General features: G+C 58.5%; 1 protein-coding gene across 3 annotated transcripts in view; it reads right to left on the bottom strand.

Annotated features, from left to right (window-relative positions):
• Positions 1 to 22,708, bottom strand: part of Vipr2 (vasoactive intestinal peptide receptor 2) — a 78,258-nt gene that overhangs the window by 3,962 nt on the left and 51,588 nt on the right. For all 3 annotated transcript variants that reach the window (XM_077110376.1, XM_077110377.1, XM_077110378.1), the window contains 5 exons: positions 22,104 to 22,245; positions 2,208 to 2,358; positions 1,580 to 1,640; positions 360 to 429; positions 134 to 225 (listed from right to left, as the gene is read on the bottom strand). In XM_077110376.1, the coding sequence (XP_076966491.1) occupies positions 134 to 225; positions 360 to 429; positions 1,580 to 1,640; positions 2,208 to 2,358; positions 22,104 to 22,245 (516 nt within the window). The remainder of the gene's footprint in view (positions 1 to 133; positions 226 to 359; positions 430 to 1,579; positions 1,641 to 2,207; positions 2,359 to 22,103; positions 22,246 to 22,708) is intronic.

Raw genomic sequence — 22,708 nt, 5'->3', positions numbered from 1 at the left:
GCTCCACGGAAGCCCCCTCTCTCAGCACCAGACACAGCAGACCTGGCCTTAGCTCCAGCTGCATCTGCAGGAACTGGCACCTGAGGACCTTCCAGCCAGTGACAGGGCCCTGCCGGCTCTGGGACCTACTCACTTGTACTGAGACTGGTCGTTCCCACCGACATCGGGGGACATCAGCTTCTGCAGTAGAATCCTTATGATGCTGATGAAGAGGATGAAGTTCACCTGCAGAGAGGAGAGGGCCCCTGAGTGTTGACAGGGTCCTGCTGGGCTTGCCACCCGGACTTTTGTAGGAAGGCTGCGTGGAGCCAGGCCAGGGGCCGTGGAGCAGAGCAGCATGTAAATGAGGAATGACTCACCAGGATGGAGGTCAGGATGGGCATCCGGATCACCCACCAGGGAACGCTGTGCTCGTTGGTGTCCCAGCAACTGTGAAGGGAAGGAAAATCCTGCCACCCTGGCCACGGCTGCAGATCAGGGTGGAAGTGTGTGGACACACTGCCCGGGAGGGCCCCGTGCCGGGCCATGCACCTGGCTGGCTGTTCACCCAGCCCAGGCGCCCAGCTCTGCAGGCGAGAGCTGAGGCTTGGTCCCCAGGGGGGTGACTGTCTGGGGCTGTCCTCCCAGTGTGACCACCTGCTGATGCCAAGGTGAGCCAGAATGTCCAGGACTCTCCCCAGAGCTGTTCGGGGCTTGACTCAGTTTACACCACGAGAAGGGATTGCTTCCCCTGAAAGTCAGCTTCCTCTCACACTCTGTGGTCTGTATCTTGAATGAAGGTGGAAAGCACCCTCAGAACAGGGCAGGAGGTCCACTAGGAAGTCCTCTGCAGTGACTTCACCTCTGATCCCCAGCTCCAGGGCTGTTTCCAGCGGGAGCTTGTGCTCACTGCCTTCAGCATCTGCCACCGCTCTGGCCCCAGCTGGTTTGGCAACGCCATGTGAGGCCCTGGGGCTGGGCCCTGAGCTCTAGGGATTGCTCCCAGGACCTGGGGCAGGAGGAGACTCAGCCAGTCGCCCCACAGACCCAGAGGTGACCAGGTGAGTGAGCTGGTCTGGGAGATGTGCTGGGAGGCCCCAGGCTGGCCATCTGTGTGAAAAGCCGCTGAACACAGGACTCTTCCAGGTCGCCCACCTTCTGGATCTGTCACCCAGGGGAGAAGGATGCCAGGGCTGTGCAGGAGGCATACCCGCTGGGAGTGCCCTGCCCTCGTGTTGGGGCCATGGCCTGGCTTTCCATGGACAGAGCAGACGCGTTGGCCCAATATGGCTGCTTTGGAGCTTGAGAGTTCTCAAGAGGACAGCCAGCCCTCTGCCCACGCCATCTCAGAGCTCAGCTGCATCTGCTCAGGGTCCTTTGGTGGACTGTGCTGTGCTCGGGAGGCCACCCATCTCCACCTGTTTTGTCCTAGTCTTAGCTACAAGGCTGGTTCAACCCCCTTCTCACGCCCCCTTCACGGAAACCCTGGACCCTTGCCCACACACGGCACCTCCAGTCCTTCCACCCAGGCACATGCCCTCCAGACACAGGGCCAACACTGCTGGGCCTCACTCCATGGGCCAGGCGTGTGTGCACTCACCCTGTGTCTTCTAGAGAGAGCCGGGTCGCGGTCCACACGCCTATGCAGATGGTGGGGATGCCTGCAGAGAGACGCCTAGTCAGGGGCTCAGGCAGGAGCAGCTGTGCACACAGACAGCTCCTGTGCTTGGGGCAGCTTCCCAGTCCGAGGACCACGGGCAGGTCTAGCTCCAAGTTGGCCTCCGTGTTCACACTCAGGCCTTGACAGGGGGCTGGGGTGAGGAAACATGTCTGAAAGCTGAGAATCAAGCCGAGATGGGTCTGTTTCACGGAGGCCAGCATGCCATGGTGACGCCAGAGTCTGCAGGTCTGCCTGTCCCCCATCTCCAGGCATCCCTGCCCTGGTCAGAGCCGGCTCTGCTGCTGGCTTGTGAGCCTGCCCACCTCTGGCCCTCTGCCTGGTGCCCACCATGTCCTGTGCACTGGGTGGGGGAGGAAAGGTAAATGCCACGTGGCTGCCTGTTTGCAGTTCAGGCTGAACCCGGGATGAAAGGGGCCAGGAACTGGATTCACGGTTCAGACCCTGGTTACCAGAAACACCCAAGTGTGGCCTGCAGGAACCTCTGGCCTGCACAGCCTGACCCTGCGGTGCAGCCTCCTGTGCTAGCTGGTCAGGTGGGAGCCCTTACCCCATCCGATCAGGAGATAGGCCAGGAAGCACCTGCTGGGCGGGAGGACGGCCACCAGCAGGGTGTGCAGGTAGAGCCCCTCCACCAGGAGCCAGTAGAAGTTCGCCATGATGCAGTACTGGAAGAAGACCAGGCTGAGCTTGCAGCCGACCTGGAGCAACACAGACAGCAGGAGAATGTGCCCGGGACAAAAATAGCTTGCGCCAGGCAGCAGTGCTGTTTGTATAAGGAGGGCCAGGGTGCTGCGTGGGAGGGGTGACCCACGCAGGGTGTGGTGCTGACCAAGAATGTGTGCAATGCTGGAGGGAGGCCCTCTGTACACCCCACGCCAGGGTCTATCTGTTCAGAGCCTTGAACTCCCCAAGAGAAATACTGGCAGAGGTGGAGGTGAACAGCCTCCCGAGAGGTGGCACGGGCTGGGCAGGCCACCCTTAGGCTCAGCACACGCCTCCACACCGGTCCACCTTCCCGCCTGGTCATAGGGTCTCCTCTGGCTCTCCACTGTGGACTCACTCCTGCCTCATTGGGACACGGGGTTGAGGAGGGGGAGGTGGAGGGGAGGAGGGGAGGAGGGGAGGGGAGGAGGAGGGGGAAGAAGAGGAAACATAAGAGGAGGAGGAGGGAAAGGAGGATGAGGAAGGGGAGGAGGAGGGTTCTTGCCAGTGAAGGGCTGGTGGGACGTCAAGCTTAGGGAGGTGCCTGCCGGGAGGCACGGACACCAGGTGCTGCCTGTCCTTGTTGCTCAGGGCCTGGGCTCCACACTGAATCGAGCAGAGACAGGAAAAGGGGCCAGGCAGAGCGGCTGTGTCCCTCAGCAGGGCTTCCAGTGGTGGACGCTGGGAGGAGAAAACTGGGCAAACTAGGTCGAGACTCTCAAAGTTTTGACAACCTTTTAAGTTCCCCATTTGTAAGAGTGTTTTGATCTTTGGAAACTTGGAGATGAAAAATAAAGAAAAAATGAGAAATCTGGCAAATAAACTATTTTCCCTAGGAGTTCTGAAAGGGTTTTCACTGGGAAAAAGCATTACATAAACTAACTCTATTTTAATCTCCCAGATTCCCTTCATGTAAACCTACCAGGCATTTCAACATATATAAAGTTGCTACTTTTAATCACTTTGTGTATGCAAAGTTTGCTGAAGGAGAGCAGCACTTCCAACATCCCTGACGGAGGCAGATCTGCACCTGCAGTTATAGGCACCTATCTATGGAAATGCTCCTGGATGGGCAGATAGGCTACGTGCACAGACCTGTGCACATGTGGGTCTGAGCACACAGGATGATGAATGCACACACACCTGTGCACGTATGTGGGTGGCCACACCTGTGTCTGCACACGGTGAGGAATGCACACACACCTGTACACTTGTGAGTGGACACACCTGTCAGCACACAGGGTGATGAATGCACCCACACCTGTGTCTGCACACAGGGCGATGCATTTGGGCATCTTCATCTTGGCTCTTTTGAGGTGGTCTGCAGGGCTGCCCGGACCTGACCTGAATGCTGAGCCCTAAACGGCCTCCACCTCTCACTACACGGCCTCCCTTTCTCCTTGGCCAGGCTGGGTGCTGGAGAACCCTGCTTGGGGGAACACCCTGATTCCGGCTGCTCCTCACTGTCCCTCTCCAGGAGTGCAGATCCCAGCACCTTCTGACTGGGGTGTCAGGACAGAGTGGAAGGACGCTGTGATAACCAACCACCAAAACAGGAAATTTGTGACTTGTCACCACCCACTGGAATAGTGGGCAAAAGAAGCCAAATTTTAAGACCTCTGGGAGGTTCCTGGGAGCGGGCAGCTGTCTGAATGTGGCCTGCTGCCTTTCCACTCTCGATTCGAGATCCCGTCATGAAACATAAGCAGGATGAGTGACTGGGAGAATGCGTGCCTCACACACGGGAGCCCTGGGCTCCATCCTGGCAGCACAGACAGCCCAAGACCCAACGTCCATGTCTGCGTGCCCCAGGTCACGTGTCCATGCCTCTCTCAGGAGCAGTTGGAGCAGTCCTGGGCTGGAGGGCAGTTGCGAGAGCAGAGCTGGTGCAGGGGCCAGTATCCTCATGAGGGGGCCTGCGGGATCCCCACCCCTGCACACACAAGAGCCTCTGACCCAGCAGGCCTGTTATGATCTGGACCCGAGGTGTCCCCAGAAACTCAGTGTGAAGAGATTGGGTCCTGAGACCTTAGCCTACTGGTGCATCAGCTGCGTGAACAGAGGAGCTGGGTGGTGACGGTGTGCAGGTGGGGTGTGGCTGGAGGAGTGGGTCCCTGGGGTATGCCTTGGGTCTATGTTTTGTCCCTGGTGAGCAGAGCTGCTTCCTCGCTGTCACATCCTGAGTGCTTCACTCCACCACGCTCTTCCACCATGACGTGCTGCCTCATCTGGGCCAGAGCTCAGAGTCGGCCATCTATGGACTGAACCTTTGAATCCACGAGCCACAAAGCAACTTCCTCCTCTGCTGATTGTTCAGTCAGGTCTTGCGGTCACAGCCACGGAAAGCTGGCTAAGCAAAGCCCCCACGAGTCAACAGGTCTGCAATACCCAGGCCTGGGCCCCCCGCAGCCCTGGTTGGCCAAGGCCCTCTGACCCGCCAGCCCACCTGTGAGTCCCCGATGGGAGAAAGGGCACCAGGTACCGGGGAGGTGCCTGAAATGTCTGCAAAACACGGGGTAGAGGTGCCACCCCTCACCAGCCACACCCTCCGTGAGACAGGACGTCTGGGCAGCCCCACACCCTGTCTGTGCTCTGTCTTTTACACTGTGGCCGCAAGCCACAGTCCACAGAATCAGAAGGGCAGGAGGGGCCGGTGGGTGACCCGGAGCCCCCAGTGCTGCCGTGGCTCCAGCTACCCGTTGGCAGCAGCTTCTAACCTGTGCCTGGCTGGATCCTGTGTGAGCACACCTGTTTGTGCACACAGTATGTCAGGTGCACGTGTGTTTTTCATGTACACGTTTAGTGCACACGAGTGCATGTGAGTGCATGTTGACGGTGTTCACTCCCTGTGCCCTGCTCTCCTCCCTGGACTGTGGGCCAAGGACCCTGTGTGCTATGGTGCTGTCTTCCTGGATCCAGCCCAGGCTCTAGTCCCAACCTCTGACCTGATCCTCTCCTCACAGTCTGGGGAGCAGGCGGTGGTAGTCCAGCCCCAGCCCCTGACCCTGCAGGCAGGACACAGGTGTAGTGACCCTCGGTTTGGGCTTCTGAGGGTCCAGCAGGCCCCACATGAAACCTGCTCTGGTGGGCGTAGAGGGCTCCGCTGCAGGCGGCTGCCCAGCCAGGGCAGGGAAGCTCCACAAGCATCCTGCTGGTGTGTGTGGGGGGGTTGGACACGCTCCATGCTCCTCCCAGCACCCCGAGAAGGAGGCCGGCTGCTGCTCTGGGGGTGCTATCCTGGCGTCTTCTCCGAGGCTAATGTGGGTCGGGGGAACCGAGGTGGGAACAAAAATGTGCAGAAATGGAGCTGGAGAGAAACTGCTTCCCGCTGGGCAGACGGAGTCTGGCTCCAGGGCAGTTGGTTGCTCAGAGCTTGGCTCTTCTCCAGACACACTGTGGCCCCTCCCTCCTGCGCTGTCTCTGCCCTCTCTCCCTGCTCTGTCCTCCCTGGTACAAAATTGCAGGGCCCAGGGCTTGGGGCACAGCTGCACCCTCTGTTCTCCAGAGTGCGCCAGGAACGGCCGGGCTCCCGCGGCTGCTCTTCCAGGCATCATGGCGATCAACACTGGACTTGCCACTAGTCCTGGTTTGGATCCCGCCACTGAGGGCCCAGTTGCCTCACTCGTGGGCAGGGTCCTTGTTCTTTCAAGGTGACTGGGCATGGGCCAGCCAACAGCAGCCATGGGAATGGCCTGTCCTAGTGACCCCATGGTGTTCAGAATAGCAGTCCTCAGGCTGTGCCTGCCCTAGTGACTCCATGGTGTGTAGGACAGCGGTCCTCAGGCTGTGCCTGCCCTAGTGACTCCATGGTGTGTAGAACAGCAGTCCTCAGGCTGAGCCTGCCCTAGTGACTCCATGGTGTGTAGGACAGCAGTCCTCAGGTTGTGCCTGCCCTAGTGACTCCATGGTGTGTAGGACAGCAGTCCTCAGGCTGCACCTGCCCTGGTGACTCCATGGTGTGTGGAACAGCAGTCCTCAGGCTGTGCCTGCCCTGGTGACTCCATGGTGTGTAGAACAGCAGTCCTCAGGCTGTGCCTGCCCTAGTAACTCCATGGTGTGTAGGACAGCAGTCCTCAGGCTGTGCCTGCCCTAGTGACTCCATGGTATGTAGAACAGCAGTCCTCAGGCCGTACCTGCCCTGGTGACTCCATGGTGTGTAGAACAGCAGTCCTCAGGCTGTGCCTGCCCTAGTGACTCCATGGTATGTAGAACAGCAGTCCTCAGGCCGTACCTGCCCTGGTGACTCCATGGTGTGTAGAACAGCAGTCCTCAGGCTGTGCCTGCCCTAGTGACTCCATGGTGTGTAGAACAGCAGTCCTCAGGCTGAGCCTGCCCTGGTGACTCCATGGTGTGTAGGACAGCAGTCCTCAGGCTGTGCCTGCCCTAGTGACTCCATGGTATGTAGAACAGCAGTCCTCAGGCTGTGCCTGCCCTAGTGACTCCATGGTGTATAGAACAGCAGTCCTCAGGCTGTGCCTGCCCTAGTGACTCCATGGTGTGTGGAACAGCAGTCCTCAGGCTGTGCCTGCCCTAGTGCCTCCATGGTGTGTAGAACAGCAGTCCTCAGGCTGTGACTGCCCTAGTAACTCCATGGTGTGTAGGACAGCAGCTCTCAGGCTGTACCTGCCCTAGTGACTCCATGGTGTGTAGAACAGCAGTCCTCAGGCTGTGCCTGCCCTAGTGACTCCATGGTGTGTAGAACAGCAGTCCTCAGGCTGTGCCTGCCCTAGTGACTCCATGGTGTGTAGGACAGCAGTCCTCAGGCTGTGCCTGCCCTGGTGACTCCATGGTGTATGGAACAGCAGTCCTTAGGCTGTGCCTGCCCTAGTGACTCCATGGTGTGTAGAACAGCAGTCCTCAGGCTGTGCCTGCCCTAGTGACTCCATGGTGTGTAGAACAGCAGCTCTCAGGCTGTACCTGCCCTAGTGACTCCATGGTGTGTAGAACAGCAGTCCTCAGGCTGTGCCTGCCCTAGTGACTCCATGGTGTGTAGAACAGCAGTCCTCAGGCTGTGCCTGCCCTAGTGACTCCATGGTGTGTAGGACAGCAGTCCTCAGGCTGTGCCTGCCCTGGTGACTCCATGGTGTATGGAACAGCAGTCCTTAGGCTGTGCCTGCCCTAGTGACTCCATGGTGTGTAGAACAGCAGTCCTCAGGCTGTGCCTGCCCTAGTGACTCCATGGTGTGTGGAACAGCAGTCCTCAGGCTGTGCCTGCCCTAGTGCCTCCATGGTGTGTAGAACAGCAGTCCTCAGGCTGTGACTGCCCTAGTAACTCCATGGTGTGTAGAACAGCAGTCCTCAGGCTGCACCTGCCCTGGTGACTCCATGGTGTGTGGAACAGCAGTCCTCAGGCTGTGCCTGCCCTGGTGACTCCATGGTGTGTAGAACAGCAGTCCTCAGGCTGTGCCTGCCCTAGTGACTCCATGGTGTGTAGGACAGCAGTCCTCAGGCTGCGCCTGCCCTGGTGACTCCATGGTGTGTAGAACAGCAGTCCTCAGGCTGTGACTGCCCTAGTAACTCCATGGTGTGTAGGACAGCAGTCCTCAGGCTGCACCTGCCCTGGTGACTCCATGGTGTGTGGAACAGCAGTCCTCAGGCTGTGCCTGCCCTGGTGACTCCATGGTGTGTAGAACAGCAGTCCTCAGGCTGTGCCTGCCCTAGTGACTCCATGGTGTGTAGGACAGCAGTCCTCAGGCTGCACCTGCCCTGGTGACTCCATGGTGTGTGGAACAGCAGTCCTCAGGCTGTGCCTGCCCTGGTGACTCCATGGTGTGTAGAACAGCAGTCCTCAGGCTGTGACTGCCATAGTAACTCCATGGTGTGTAGGACAGCAGTCCTCAGGCTGTGCCTGCCCTGGTGACTCCATGGTGTGCAGAACAGCAGTCCTCAGGCTGTGCCTGCCCTGGTGACTCCATGGTGTGTAGAACAGCAGTCCTCAGGCTGTGCCTGCCCTAGTGACTCCATGGTGTGTGGAACAGCAGTCCTCAGGCTGTGCCTGCCCTAGTGACTCCATGGTGTGTAGAACACCAGTCCTCAGGCCGTACCTGCCCTGGTGACTCCATGGTGTGTAGAACAGCAGTCCTCAGGCTGTGCCTGCCCTAGTGACTCCATGGTGTGTAGAACAGCAGTCCTCAGGCTGTGACTGCCCTAGTAACTCCATGGTGTGTAGGACAGCAGTCCTCAGGCTGTGCCTGCCCTGGTGACTCCATGGTGTGTAGAACAGCAGTCCTCAGGCCGTACCTGCCCTGGTGACTCCATGGTGTGTAGAACAGCAGTCCTCAGGCTGTGCCTGCCCTAGTGACTCCATGGGGTGCAGAACAGCAGTCCTCAGGCTGTGCCTGCCCTGGTGACTCCATGGTGTGTAGAACAGCAGTCCTCAGGCTGTGCCTGCCTGGTGACTCCATGGTGTGTAGAACAGCAGCTGTCAGGCTGTACCTGCCCTAGTGACTCCATGGTGTGTAGAACAGCAGTCCTCAGGCTGTACCTGTCCTAGTGACTCCATGGTGTGTAGGACAGCAGTCCTCAGGCTGTGCCTGCCCTAGTGACTCCATGGTGTGTAGGACAGCAGTCCTCAGGCTGTGCCTGCCCTGGTGACTCCATGGTGTGTAGAACAGCAGCTCTCAGGCTGTACCTGCCCTAGTGACTCCATGGTGTGTAGGACAGCAGTCTTCAGGCTGCGCCTGCCCTAGTGACTCCATGGTGTGTAGAACAGCAGCTCTCAGGCTGTGCCTGCCCTGAGTGACTCCATGGTGTGTAGGACAGCAGTCCTCAGGCTGTGCCTGCCCTGGTGACTCCATGGTGTGTAGAACAGCAGCTCTCAGGCTGTACCTGCCCTAGTGACTCCATGGTGTGTGGAACAGCAGTCCTCAGGCTGTGCCTGCCCTGGTGACTCCATGGTGTGTAGAACAGCAGTCCTCAGGCTGTACCTGCCCTGGTGACTCCATGGTGTGTAGGACAGCAGTCCTCAGGCTGTGCCTGCCCTAGTGACTCCATGGTGTGCAGAACAGCAGCCCTCAGGCTATGCCTGCCCTAGTAACTCCATGGTGTGTAGAACAGCAGCTCTCAGGCTGTGCCTGCCCTAGTGACTCCATGGTGTGTAGAACAGCAGTCCTCAGGCTGTGCCTGCCCTGGTGACTCCATGGTGTGTAGAACAGCAGTCCTCAGGCTGTACCTGCCCTGGTGACTCCATGGTGTGTAGGACAGCAGTCCTCAGGCTGTACCTGCCCTGGTGACTCCATGGTGTGTAGGACAGCAGTCCTCAGGCTGTACCTGCCCTGGTGACTCCATGGTGTGTGGAACAGCAGTCCTCAGGCTGCGCCTGCCCTAGTGACTCCATGGTGTGTGGAACAGCAGTCCTCAGGCTAAGCCTGCCCTGGTGACTCCATGGTGTGTGGAACAGCAGCTCCCAGCCTGTGCCTGCCCTAGTGACTCCATGGTGTGTAGAACAGCAGCTGTCAGGCTGTACCTGCCCTAGTGACTCCATGGGGTGCAGAACAGCAGTCCTCAGGCTAAGCCTGCCCTGGTGACTCCATGGTGTGTGGAACAGCAGACCTCAGGCTGTGCCTGCCCTAGTGACTCCATGGTGTGTAGAACAGCAGTCCTCAGGCTGTGCCTGCCCTAGTGACTCCATGGTGTGTAGAACAGCAGTCCTCAGGCTGTGCCTGCCTGGTGACTCCATGGTGTGTAGAACAGCAGCTGTCAGGCTGTACCTGCCCTAGTGACTCCATGGTGTGTAGAACAGCAGTCCTCAGGCTGTGCCTGCCCTGGTGACTCCATGGTGTGTAGAACAGCAGTCCTCAGGCTGTGCCTGCCCTAGTGACTCCATGGTGTGTAGAACAGCAGTCCTCAGGCTGTGCCTGCCCTAGTGACTCCATGGTGTGTAGAACAGCAGTCCTCAGGCTGTGCCTGCCCTAGTGACTCCATGGTGTGTGGAACAGCAGTCCTCAGGCTGTGCCTGCCCTGAGTGACTCCATGGTGTGTAGAACAGCAGCTCTCAGGCTGTGCCTGCCCTGGTGACTCCATGGTGTGTAGAACAGCAGTCCTCAGGCTGTGCCTGCCCTGGTGACTCCGTGGTGTGTAGAACAGCAGTCCTCAGGCTGTGCCTGCCCTGGTGACTCCGTGGTGTGTAGAACAGCAGTCCTCAGGCTGTGCCTGCCCTGGTGACTCCGTGGTGTGTAGAACAGCAGTCCTCAGGCTGTGCCTGCCCTGGTGACTCCATGGTGTGTAGAACAGCAGTCCTCAGGCTGTGCCTGCCCTGGTGACTCCGTGGTGTGTAGAACAGCAGCTCTCAGGCTGTACCTGCCCTAGTGACTCCATGGTGTGTAGAACAGCAGTCTCAGGCTGTGCCTGCCCTGGTGACTCCGTGGTGTGTAGAACAGCAGCTCTCAGGCTGTACCTGCCCTAGTGACTCCATGGTGTGTAGAACAGCAGTCCTCAGGCTGTGCCTGCCCTGGTGACTCCATGGTGTGTAGAACAGCAGTCCTCAGGCTGTGCCTGCCCTAGTGACTCCATGGTGTGTAGAACAGCAGTCCTCAGGCTGTGCCTGCCCTAGTGACTCCATGGTGTACAGAACAGCTCTCAGGCTGTGCCTGCCCTAGTGACTCCATGGTGTGTAGAACAGCAGCTCTCAGGCTGTACCTGCCCTAGTGACTCCATGGTGTGTGGAACAGCAGTCCTCAGGCTGTGCCTGCCCTAGTGACTCCATGGTGTGTAGAACAGCAGTCCTCAGGCTGTGTCTGCCCTGAGTGACTCCATGGTGTGTGGAACAGCAGTCCTCAGGCTGTGCCTGCCCTAGTGACTCCATGGTGTACAGAACAGCTCTCAGGCTGTGCCTGCCCTAGTGACTCCATGGTGTGTGGAACAGCAGCTCTCAGGCTGTGCCTGCCCTAGTGACTCCATGGTGTGTAGAACAGCAGTCCTCAGGCTGTGTCTGCCCTGAGTGACTCCATGGTGTGTGGAACAGCAGTCCTCAGGCTGTGCCTGCCCTAGTGACTCCATGGTGTGTAGAACAGCAGTCCTCAGGCTGCACCTGCCCTGGTGACTCCATGGTGTAGAACAGCAGTCCTCAGGCTGTGCCTGCCCTGGTGACTCCATGGTGTGTAGAACAGCAGTCCTCAGGCTGTGCCTGCCCTGGTGACTCCATGGTGTGTAGAACAGCAGACCTCAGGCTGTACCTGCCCTAGTGACTCCATGGTGTAGAACAGCAGTCCTCAGGCTGTGCCTGCCCTGGTGACTCCATGGTGTATAGGACAGCAGTCCTCAGGCTGTGCCTGCCCTGGTGACTCCATGGTGTAGAACAGCAGTCCTCAGGCTGTGCCTGCCCTAGTGACTCCATGGTGTGTGGAACAGCAGCCCTCAGGCTGTGCCTGCCCTGGTGACTCCATGGTGTGTGGAACAGCAGCTCTCAGGCTGTGCCTGCCCTAGTGACTCCATGGGGTGCAGAACAGCAGTCCTCAGGCTGTGTCTGCCCTGAGTGACTCCATGGTGTGTGGAACAGCAGTCCTCAGGCTGTGCCTGCCCTAGTGACTCCATGGTGTGTAGAACAGCAGTCCTCAGGCTGCACCTGCCCTGGTGACTCCATGGTGTGTAGAACAGCAGTCCTCAGGCTGCACCTGCCCTGGTGACTCCATGGTGTAGAACAGCAGTCCTCAGGCTGTGCCTGCCCTGGTGACTCCATGGTGTGTAGAACAGCAGTCCTCAGGCTGTGCCTGCCCTGGTGACTCCATGGTGTGTGGAACAGCAGACCTCAGGCCGTACCTGCCCTAGTGACTCCATGGTGTGTGGGACAGCAGTCCTCAGGATGTACCTGCCCTAGTGACTCCATGGTGTGTAGAACAGCAGTCCTCAGGCTGTGCCTGCCCTGGTGACTCCATGGTGTAGAACAGCAGTCCTCAGGCTGTGCCTGCCCTAGTGACTCCATGGTGTGTAGGACAGCAGTCCTCAGGCTGTGCCTGCCCTGGTGACTCCATGGTGTGTAGGACAGCAGCCCTCAGGCTGTGCCTGCCCTAGTGACTCCATGGTGTGTAGAACAGCAGTCCTCAGGCTGTGCCTGCCCTAGTGACTCCATGGTGTGTGGAACAGCAGTCCTCAGGCTGTGCCTGCCCTAGTGACTCCATGGTGTGTAGAACAGCAGCTCTCATTCTGTGCCTGCCCTGTGACTCCATGGTGTGTGGAACAGCAGACCTCAGGCTGTACCTGCCCTAGTGACTCCATGGTGTAGAACAGCAGTCCTCAGGCTGCACCTGCCCTGGTGACTCCATGGTGTGTGGAACAGCAGTCCTCAGGCTGCACCTGCCCTAGTGACTCCATGGTGTGTAGAACAGCAGTCCTCAGGCTGTGTCTGCCCTGAGTGACTCCATGGTGTGTAGAACAGCAGTCCTCAGGCTGTGCCTGCCCTGGTGACTCCATGGTGTGTAGAACAGCAGTCCTCAGGCTGCACCTGCCCTGAGTGACTCCATGGTGTGTGGAACAGCAGTCCTCAGGCTGTGCCTGCCCTAGTGACTCCATGGTGTGTAGAACAGCAGTCCTCAGGCTGTGTCTGCCCTGAGTGACTCCATGGTGTGTAGAACAGCAGTCCTCAGGCTGTGCCTGCCCTGGTGACTCCATGGTGTGTAGAACAGCAGTCCTCAGGCTGTGCCTGCCCTAGTGACTCCATGGTGTGTGGAACAGCAGTCCTCAGGCTGTGCCTGCCCTAGTGACTCCATGGTGTGTAGAATAGCAGCTCTCAGGCTGTACCTGTCCTAGTGACTCCATGGTGTGTGGAACAGCAGCTCTCAGGCTGTGCCTGCCCTGGTGACTCCATGGTGTGTAGAACAGCAGCTCTCAGGCTGTACCTGCCCTAGTGACTCCATGGTGTGTGGAACAGCAGCTCTCAGGCTGTGCCTGCCCTGGTGACTCCATGGTGTGTAGAACAGCAGTCCTCAGGCTGCACCTGCCCTGGTGACTCCATGGTGTGTGGAACAGCAGTCCTCAGGCTGTGCCTGCCCTAGTGACTCCATGGTATGTAGAACAGCAGTCCTCAGGCTGTACCTGCCCTAGTGACTCCATGGTGTGTGGAACAGCAGCTCTCAGGCTGTGCCTGCCCTGGTGACTCCATGGTGTGTAGAACAGCAGCTCTCAGGCTGTACCTGCCATAGTGACTCCATGGTGTGTAGAACAGCAGTCCTCAGGCTGTGCCTGCCCTAGTGACTCCATGGTGTGTGGAACAGCAGTCCTCAGGCTGTGCCTGCCCTAGTGATTCCATGGTGTACAGAACAGCAGCTCTCAGGCTGTGCCTGCCCTAGTGACTCCATGGTGTGTAGAACAGCAGTCCTCAGGCTGTGTCTGCCCTGAGTGACTCCATGGTGTGTGGAACAGCAGTCCTCAGGCTGTGCCTGCCCTAGTGACTCCATGGTGTGTACAACAGCAGTCCTCAGGCTGCACCTGCCCTGGTGACTCCATGGTGTGTAGAACAGCAGTCCTCAGGCTGCACCTGCCCTGGTGACTCCATGGTGTAGAACAGCAGTCCTCAGGCTGTGCCTGCCCTGGTGACTCCATGGTGTGTAGAACAGCAGTCCTCAGGCTGCGCCTGCCCTAGTGACTCCATGGTGTGTAGGACATCAGTCCTCAGGCTGTGCCTGCCCTAGTGCCTCCATGGTGTGTAGAACAGCAGCCCTCAGGCTGTACCTGCCCTAGTGACTCCATGGTGTGTGGAACAGCAGTCCTCAGGCTGCGCCTGCCCTAGTGACTCCATGGTGTGTAGGACATCAGTCCTCAGGCTGTGCCTGCCCTAGTGCCTCCATGGTGTGTAGAACAGCAGCCCTCAGGCTGTGCCTGCCCTAGTGCCTCCATGGTGTGTAAAACAGCAGTCCTCAGGCTGAGCCTGCCCTAGTGACTCCATGGTGTGTGGAACAGCAGTCCTCAGGCTGTGCCTGCCCTAGTGACTCCATGGTGTATAGGACAGCAGTCCTCAGGCTGTGCCTGCCCTAGTGACTCCATGGTGTGTAGAACAGTAGCTCTCAGGCTGTACCTGCCCTTGTGACTCCATGGTGTGTGGAACAGCAGTCCTCAGGCTGAGCCTGCCCTAGTGACTGCATGGTGTGTAGAACAGCAGTCCTCAGGCTGTGCCTGCCCTGGTGACTCCATGGTGTGTAGAACAGCAGTCCTCAGGCTGTGCCTGCCCTGGTGACTCCATGGTGTGTAGAACAGCCGTCCTCAGGCTGTGCCTGCCCTAGTGACTCCATGGTGTGTAGAACAGCAGCTCTCAGGCTGTGCCTGTCCTGGTGACTCCATGGTGTGTGGAACAGCAGTCCTCAGGCTGAGCCTGCCCTAGTGACTGCATGGTGTGTAGAACAGCAGTCCTCAGGCTGTGCCTGCCCTAGTGACTCCATGGTGTGTAGAACAGCAGCTCTCAGGCTGTGCCTGTCCTGGTGACTCCATGGTGTGTGGAACAGCAGTCCTCAGGCTGAGCCTGCCCTAGTGACTGCATGGTGTGTAGAACAGCAGTCCTCAGGCTGTGCCTGCCCTAGTGACTCCATGGTGTGTAGAACAGCAGCTCTCAGGCTGTGCCTGTCCTGGTGACTCCATGGTGTGTGGAACAGCAGTCCTCAGGCTGAGCCTGCCCTAGTGACTGCATGGTGTGTAGAACAGCAGTCCTCAGGCTGTGCCTGCCCTAGTGACTCCATGGTGTGTAGAACAGCAGCTCTCAGGCTGTGCCTGTCCTGGTGACTCCATGGTGTGTGGAACAGCAGTCCTCAGGCTGAGCCTGCCCTAGTGACTGCATGGTGTGTAGAACAGCAGTCCTCAGGCTGTGCCTGCCCTAGTGACTCCATGGTGTGTAGAACAGCAGCTCTCAGGCTGTGCCTGCCCTAGTGACTCCATGGTGTGTGGAACAGCAGTCCTCAGGCTGAGCCTGCCCTAGTGACTGCATGGTGTGTAGAACAGCAGTCCTCAGGCTGTGCCTGCCCTGGTGACTCCATGGTGTGTAGAACAGCAGTCCTCAGGCTGTGCCTGCCCTGGTGACTCCATGGTGTGTAGAACAGCAGTCCTCAGGCTGTGCCTGCCCTAGTGACTCCATGGTGTGTAGAACAGCAGCTCTCAGGCTGTGCCTGTCCTGGTGACTCCATGGTGTGTAGAACAGCAGTCCTCAGGCTGTGCCTGCCCTGGTGACTCCATGGTGTGTAGATCAGCAGTCCTCAGGCTGTGCCTGCCCTGGTGACTCCATGGTGTGTAGAACAGCAGTCCTCAGGCTGTGCCTGCCCTGGTGACTCCATGGTGTGTAGAACAGCAGCTCTCAGGCTGTGCCTGTCCTGGTGACTCCATGGTGTGTAGAACAGCAGTCCTCAGGCTGTGCCTGCCCTGGTGACTCCATGGTGTGTAGAACAGCAGTCCTCAGGCTGTGCCTGCCCTGGTGACTCCATGGTGTGTAGAACAGCAGTCCTCAGGCTGTGCCTGCCCTGGTGACTCCATGGTGTGTAGAACAGCAGCTCTCAGGCTGTGCCTGTCCTGGTGACTCCATGGTATGTAGAACAGCAGCCCTCAGGCTGTGCCTGCCCTGGTGACTCCATGGTGTGTGGAACAGCAGTCCTCAGGCTGTGCCTGCCCTGGTGACTCCATGGTGTTAGAACAGCATTCCTCAGGCTGTGCCTGCCCTGGTGACTCCATGGTGTGTGGAACAGCAGCTCTCAGGGTGTACCTGCCCTAGTGACTCCATGGTGTGTAGAACAGCAGTCCTCAGGCTGTGCCTGCCCTAGTGATTCCATGGTGTGTAGAACAGCAGTCCTCAGGCTGTGCCTGCCCTAGTGACTCCATGGTGTGTAGAACAGCAGTCCTCAGGCTGTACCTGCCCTAGTGACTCCATGGTGTGTGGAACAGCAGTCCTCAGGCTGTGCCTGCCCTGGTGACTCCATGGGGTGCAGAACAGCAGTCCTCAGGCTGTGCCTGCCCTAGTGACTCCATGGGGTACAGAACAGCAGCTCTCAGGCTGTGCCTGCCCTGGTGACTCCATGGTATGTAGAACAGCAGTCCTCAGGCTGTGCCTGCCCTAGTGATTCCATGGTGTATAGAACAGCAGTCCTCAGGCTGTGCCTGCCCTGGTGACTCCATGGTGTGTGGAACAGCAGTCCTCAGGCTGTGCCTGCCCTGGTGACTCCATGGTGTGTAGAACAGCAGCTCTCAGGCTGTGCCTGCCCTAGTGACTCCATGGTGTGTAGAACAGCAGTCCTCAGGCTGTGCCTGCCCTGAGTGACTCCGTGGTGTGTAGAACAGCAGTCCTCAGGCTGCGCCTACCCTCGTGACTCCATGGTGTGTACAACAGCAGTCCTCAGGCTGTGCCTGCCCTGGTAACTCCATGGTGTGTAGAACAGCAGTCCTCAGGCTGTGCCTGCCCTAGTGACTCAATGGTGTGTAGAACAGCAGTCCTCAGGCTGTGCCTGCCCTAGTGACTCCATGGTGTGTAGAACAGCAGTCCTCAGGCTGTGCCTGCCCTAGTGACTCCATGGTGTGTAGAACAGCAGCTCTCAGGCTGTGCCTGCCCTAGTGACTCCATGGTGTGTAGAACAGCAGCTCTCAGGCTGTGCCTGCCCTAGTGACTCCATGGTGTGTAGAACAGCAGTCCTCAGGCTGTGCCTGCCCTAGTGACTCCATGGTGTGTAGAACAGCAGTCCTCAGGCTGTGCCTGCCCTAGTGACTCCATGGTGTGTAGAACAGCAGCTCTCAGGCTGTGCCTGCCCTAGTGACTCCATGGTGTGTAGAACAGCAGCTCTCAGGCTGTGCCTGCCCTAGTGACTCCATGGTGTGTAGAACAGCAGTCCTCAGGCTGTGCCTGCCCTGGTAACTCCATGGTGTGTAGAACAGCAGTCCTCAGGCTGTGCCTGCCCTAGTGACTCAATGGTGTGTAGAACAGCAGTCCTCAGGCTGTGCCTGCCCTAGTGACTCCATGGTGTTAGAACAGCAGTCCTCAGGCTGTGCCTGTCCTGGTGACTCCATGGTATGTAGAACAGCAGCCCTCAGGCTGTGCCTGCCCTGGTGACTCCATGGTGTGTGGAACAGCAGTCCTCAGGCTGTGCCTGCCCTGGTGACTCCATGGTGTTAGAACAGCAGTCCTCAGGCTGTGCCTGCCCTGGTGACTCCATGGTGTGTGGAACAGCAGCTCTCAGGCTGTGCCTGCCCTAGTGACTGCATGGTGTGTAGAACAGCAGTCCTCAGGCTGTGCCTGTCCTGGTGACTCCATGGTATGTAGAACAGCAGCCCTCAGGCTGTGCCTGCCCTGGTGACTCCATGGTGTGTAGAACAGCAGCTCTCAGGCTGTGCCTGCCCTAGTGACTGCATGGTGTGTAGAACAGCAGTCCTCAGGCTGTGCCTGTCCTGGTGACTCCATGGTATGTAGAACAGCAGCCCTCAGGCTGTGCCTGCCCTAGTGACTGCATGGTGTGTAGAACAGCAGTCCTCAGGCTGTGCCTGTCCTGGTGACTCCATGGTATGTAGAACAGCAGCCCTCAGGCTGTGCCTGCCCTGGTGACTCCATGGTGTGTGGAACAGCAGTCCTCAGGCTGTGCCTGCCCTGGTGACTCCATGGTGTTAGAACAACAGTCCTCAGGCTGTGCCTGCCCTGGTGACTCCATGGTGTGTGGAACAGCAGCTCTCAGGGTGTACCTGCCCTAGTGACTCCATGGTGTGTAGAACAGCAGTCCTCAGGCTGTGCCTGCCCTAGTGATTCCATGGTGTGTAGAACAGCAGTCCTCAGGCTGTGCCTGTCCTAGTGACTCCATGGTGTGTAGAACAGCAGTCCTCAGGCTGTACCTGCCCTAGTGACTCCATGGTGTGTGGAACAGCAGTCCTCATGCTGTGCCTGCCCTGGTGACTCCATGGGGTGCAGAACAGCAGCTCTCAGGCTGTGCCTGCCCTGGTGACTCCATGGTGTGTAGAACAGCAGCTCTCAGGCTGTGCCTGCCCTAGTGACTGCATGGTGTGTGGAACAGCAGTCCTCAGGCTGTGCCTGCCCTGGTGACTCCATGGTGTGTAGAACAGCAGTCCTCAGGCTGTGCCTGTCCTGGTGACTCCATGGTATGTAGAACAGCAGCCCTCAGGCTGTGCCTGCCCTGGTGACTCCATGGTGTGTGGAACAGCAGTCCTCAGGCTGTGCCTGCCCTGGTGACTCCATGGTGTTAGAACAGCAGTCCTCAGGCTGTGCCTGCCCTGGTGACTCCATGGTGTGTGGAACAGCAGCTCTCAGGGTGTACCTGCCCTAGTGACTCCATGGTGTGTAGAACAGCAGTCCTCAGGCTGTGCCTGCCCTAGTGATTCCATGGTGTGTAGAACAGCAGTCCTCAGGCTGTGCCTGCCCTAGTGACTCCATGGTGTGTAGAACAGCAGTCCTCAGGCTGTACCTGCCCTAGTGACTCCATGGTGTGTGGAACAGCAGTCCTCATGCTGTGCCTGCCCTGGTGACTCCATGGGGTGCAGAACAGCAGTCCTCAGGCTGTGCCTGCCCTAGTGTCTCCATGGGGTACAGAACAGCAGCTCTCAGGCTGTGCCTGCCCTGGTGACTCCATGGTATGTAGAACAGCAGCTCTCAGGCTGTACCTGCCCTAGTGACTCCATGGTGTGTAGAACAGCAGTCCTCAGGCTGTGCCTGCCCTAGTGATTCCATGGTGTGTAGAACAGCAGTCCTCAGGCTGTACCTGCCCTGGTGACTCCATGGTGTGTAGAACAGCAGTCCTCAGGCTGTGCCTGCCCTAGTGATTCCATGGTGTGTAGAACAGCAGTCCTCAGGCTGTGCCTGCCCTAGTGACTCCATGGTGTGTAGAACAGCAGTCCTCAGGCTGTACCTGCCCTAGTGACTCCATGGTGTGTGGAACAGCAGTCCTCATGCTGTGCCTGCCCTGGTGACTCCATGGGGTGCAGAACAGCAGTCCTCAGGCTGTGCCTGCCCTAGTGACTCCATGGGGTACAGAACAGCAGCTCTCAGGCTGTGCCTGCCCTAGTGATTCCATGGTGTATAGAACAGCAGTCCTCAGGCTGTGCCTGCCCTGGTGACTCCATGGTGTGTGGAACAGCAGTCCTCAGGCTGTGCCTGCCCTGGTGACTCCATGGTGTGTAGAACAGCAGCTCTCAGGCTGTGCCTGCCCTAGTGACTCCATGGTGTTAGAACAGCAGCCCTCAGGCTGTGCCTGCCCTAGTGACTCCATGGTGTGTGGAACAGCAGTCCTCAGGCTGTGCCTGCCCTAGTGACTCCATGGTGTGTAGAACAGCAGCTCTCAGGCTGTGCCTGCCCTAGTGACTCCATGGTGTTAGAACAGCAGTCCTCAGGCTGTGCCTGCCCTAGTGACTCCATGGTGTGTAGAACAGCAGTCCTCAGGCTGTGCCTGCCCTAGTGACTCCATGGTGTTAGAACAGCAGTCCTCAGGCTGTGCCTGCCCTAGTGACTCCATGGTGTTAGAACAGCAGCCCTCAGGCTGTGCCTGCCCTAGTGATTCCATGGTGTATAGAACAGCAGCCCTCAGGCTGTGCCTGCCCTAGTGATTCCATGGTGTGTAGAACAGCAGTCCTCAGGCTGTGCCTGCCCTAGTGACTCCATGGTGTGTAGAACAGCAGTCCTCAGGCTGTGCCTGCCCTAGTGACTCCATGGTGTGTGGAACAGCAGCCCTCAAGCTGTGCCTGCCCTAGTGACTCCATGGTGTGTGGAACAGCAGCCCTCAGGCTGTGCCTGCCCTAGTGACTCCATGGTGTGTAGAACAGCAGCTCTCAGGCTGTACCTGCCCTAGTGACTCCATGGGGTGCAGAACAGCAGCTCTCAGGCTGTGCCTGCCCTAGTGACTCCATGGTGTGTAGAACAGCAGCTCTCAGGCTGTGCCTGCCCTAATGACTCCATGGGGTGCAGAACAGCAGCTCTCAGGCTGTGCCTGCCCTAGTGACTCCATGGTGTGTAGAACAGCAGCTCTCAGGCTGTGCCTGCCCTAATGACTCCATGGTGTACAGAACAGCAGTCCTCAGGCTGTGCCTGCCCTAGTGACTCCATGGTGTACGGAACAGCAGTCCTCAGGCTGTGCCTGCCCTGGTGACTCCATGGTGTGTGGAACAGCAGCTCTCAGGCTGTACCTGCCCTGAGTTACTCCATAGTGTGTAGAACAGCAGCTCCCAGCCTGTGCCTGCCCTGAGTCACCACATTCTTTTGAGCAGCAGTTTGCCACGTGCCTCTGTATTTTGAGTAAAATCGCCAGGGGGTGAAGCTCCACACCTTGTTGTACAAGTGAACACCGCCGTCCGCCTGGCACCACCATATGGCACAGACTGATAAAGAGCTCACTTGTCCCAACTTAGCAGACTAAGGCTCGAGCACCTGACGTGCAGACATTCCAGATCACACCAAGAGCTGCAGACGTGGGACGATCACTCCCCCAGATGGCAGACCTTCAGAGACCCTAACAGGAGCAGCCCCCGAGAGGCCAGCGTCACTTGACATCATCATGGTGCCACTCCTCTTGGGGCTCATTCGGGGAGTCACCATGGTGACGAGCACGGATCTCCTGTCCCTGTGGAGCTTCAGCACAGTCTGTTTCTGCTGCCTGTGATGGCCACCGCTCGAGCGGACACTCTGACACTGAGACGGCAGAAGTCCCCCTGGACCGCCTGGACAGCTCAGCTGACCACCTACAGTGGCTCTGCTTCTCCTGGCTCCGTACGCTGCAGCCCACTGGTCACTTGGACCCTCTCTTAGTCTTCCAGGACCCGTTTGTACAGGGTTGTGTGGTGTGTGCTGTGGGACTCCAGAGCCAGTCGTTAGAAACCAAGAGGGTCTGCCCGTCTGTGGCCACCAGGTCACCTGTTCCTGGAGCCAGTGCTGACAGTTCATTGCTCTGCTCCACAACCGGCACTGTGCAGACAGGCAGGCTCTGTGTCAGGGACGGCTCGCTCATGACATGGGGACTGCCAGGTGGGAACCCTGCTTTGTTCTGACAACAGACTCCTCTGTTGATCCGGTCCTGCGCCACGAGTCAGGCCACGAAGAAATGGAGTTCCCTGCAGGGGACTGTGGTGGCCCCACGCTGCTGTGCTACGGAGTTCTAACAGGCTTTCCCTCAAAACTACACTCGTGAAAACTCGAGAGGTTCGAGCACCTGTGCCAGAAGACACGTCTCCTGGAGTGTGAGGCCAGCCCAGTGCCCCAGCTCCCAGGGCTGATGCCTCAGCAGGAGGGCGGCACCAGACCCCAATGCAGAGCCCTGTGCACCAGCAGAGACTGGGAAGACCCGCACGGAGCAGGCACCAGCGAGCCTTTGCTGCGTTTGCCTGACTAAGATTCTAAGTGCCCCTACGACCACCCTGAATACTGTCTTGCCAGAGGCACAGTGTGGGTCAGCTGCCCCGCCTCCATACACAGTGACTGACATTGTCTATCCTGGCATCAAAGAGTTGCACAGCACATTGACAGGCATGACCTGTCCCTAATCTGGCGCTGGGTGGCACCGTCGGCTGCGCAGGTTGACCTCCTCTGGCCGTCTGGATGGAAGCACCTGCTGCTCAGAGACTCAGGAGCCGGCACTCACTGTGCTGTACTTCCCCCTGGAGCTGCTGCTGCTGGCCGTCTCCATCTGGAGCTCCGTCTGTGGAGTCAGGGCCCAGGGCCCCGGCAGGCCTGGTCCCCACCCCCCGCCACCCCCCGCCGCCGACCTGCACCCTGGGCTAGGATCCCAGTCTCTCAGCCCGGCCAGGACTAGGGAGTTTGCCCCTCCCTGGAAAGCCCTGCCCTCGGGGACAGCCTTACCCATGAGGATGGCTGGTCGGGGCAGTGCAGGGTGCCCGAGCTGGAGTAGAGGACATTGTCCTTGACCAAAACTGAGATGGCTCTCAGGATGAAGGACAGGAACAGGTTCAGGTGGATGTAGTTCCTGGTGCAGTGTAGCTTCCTGTGGGAGGGGAGGGACAGTCAGACACTGGTTGTGGACTCTCAAGCAATCTCCCGTGGGGCTTTCTTCCTATGAAGTCAACTTATTTGACTATTTCCCCATCATTGTATATTTAGGTCGCTTCCGGTTTTGTGTTATGATAAACATTTTTTGCACAAAGTCTTCCCCCTGATCTCAGACTGTTCAGTGGGGTCAGATTCAAGATAAACGTCTAGAGCAAAGCCACAGGTGGGCTTGCCTCACGGAGCGCAGGAGGGGCAGGCCGAGCCTGGACTGGGCTGCTCCTCTACCCCGGCCTCTTGGGCTCAGCCCCAGGATTCAGGCCGACGAGGTCGTCTCTCCTTGGAGTCTCATGTGCACCCAGATTCTTCTGCTTTGAGAGGGGGCGGCAGCCCCAGGCTCCCCCTTTCCTCAGCCTGTTGATCCTCACTGGTCTCAAACCTCTGACCCCACGATGTCGGGT

Source organism: Callospermophilus lateralis, chromosome 1 (genome assembly GCF_048772815.1).
Source record: "Callospermophilus lateralis isolate mCalLat2 chromosome 1, mCalLat2.hap1, whole genome shotgun sequence".
NCBI classification, from domain to species: Eukaryota; Metazoa; Chordata; class Mammalia; order Rodentia; family Sciuridae; genus Callospermophilus; species Callospermophilus lateralis.
This window is presented reverse-complemented; position numbering and strand designations above follow the sequence as displayed.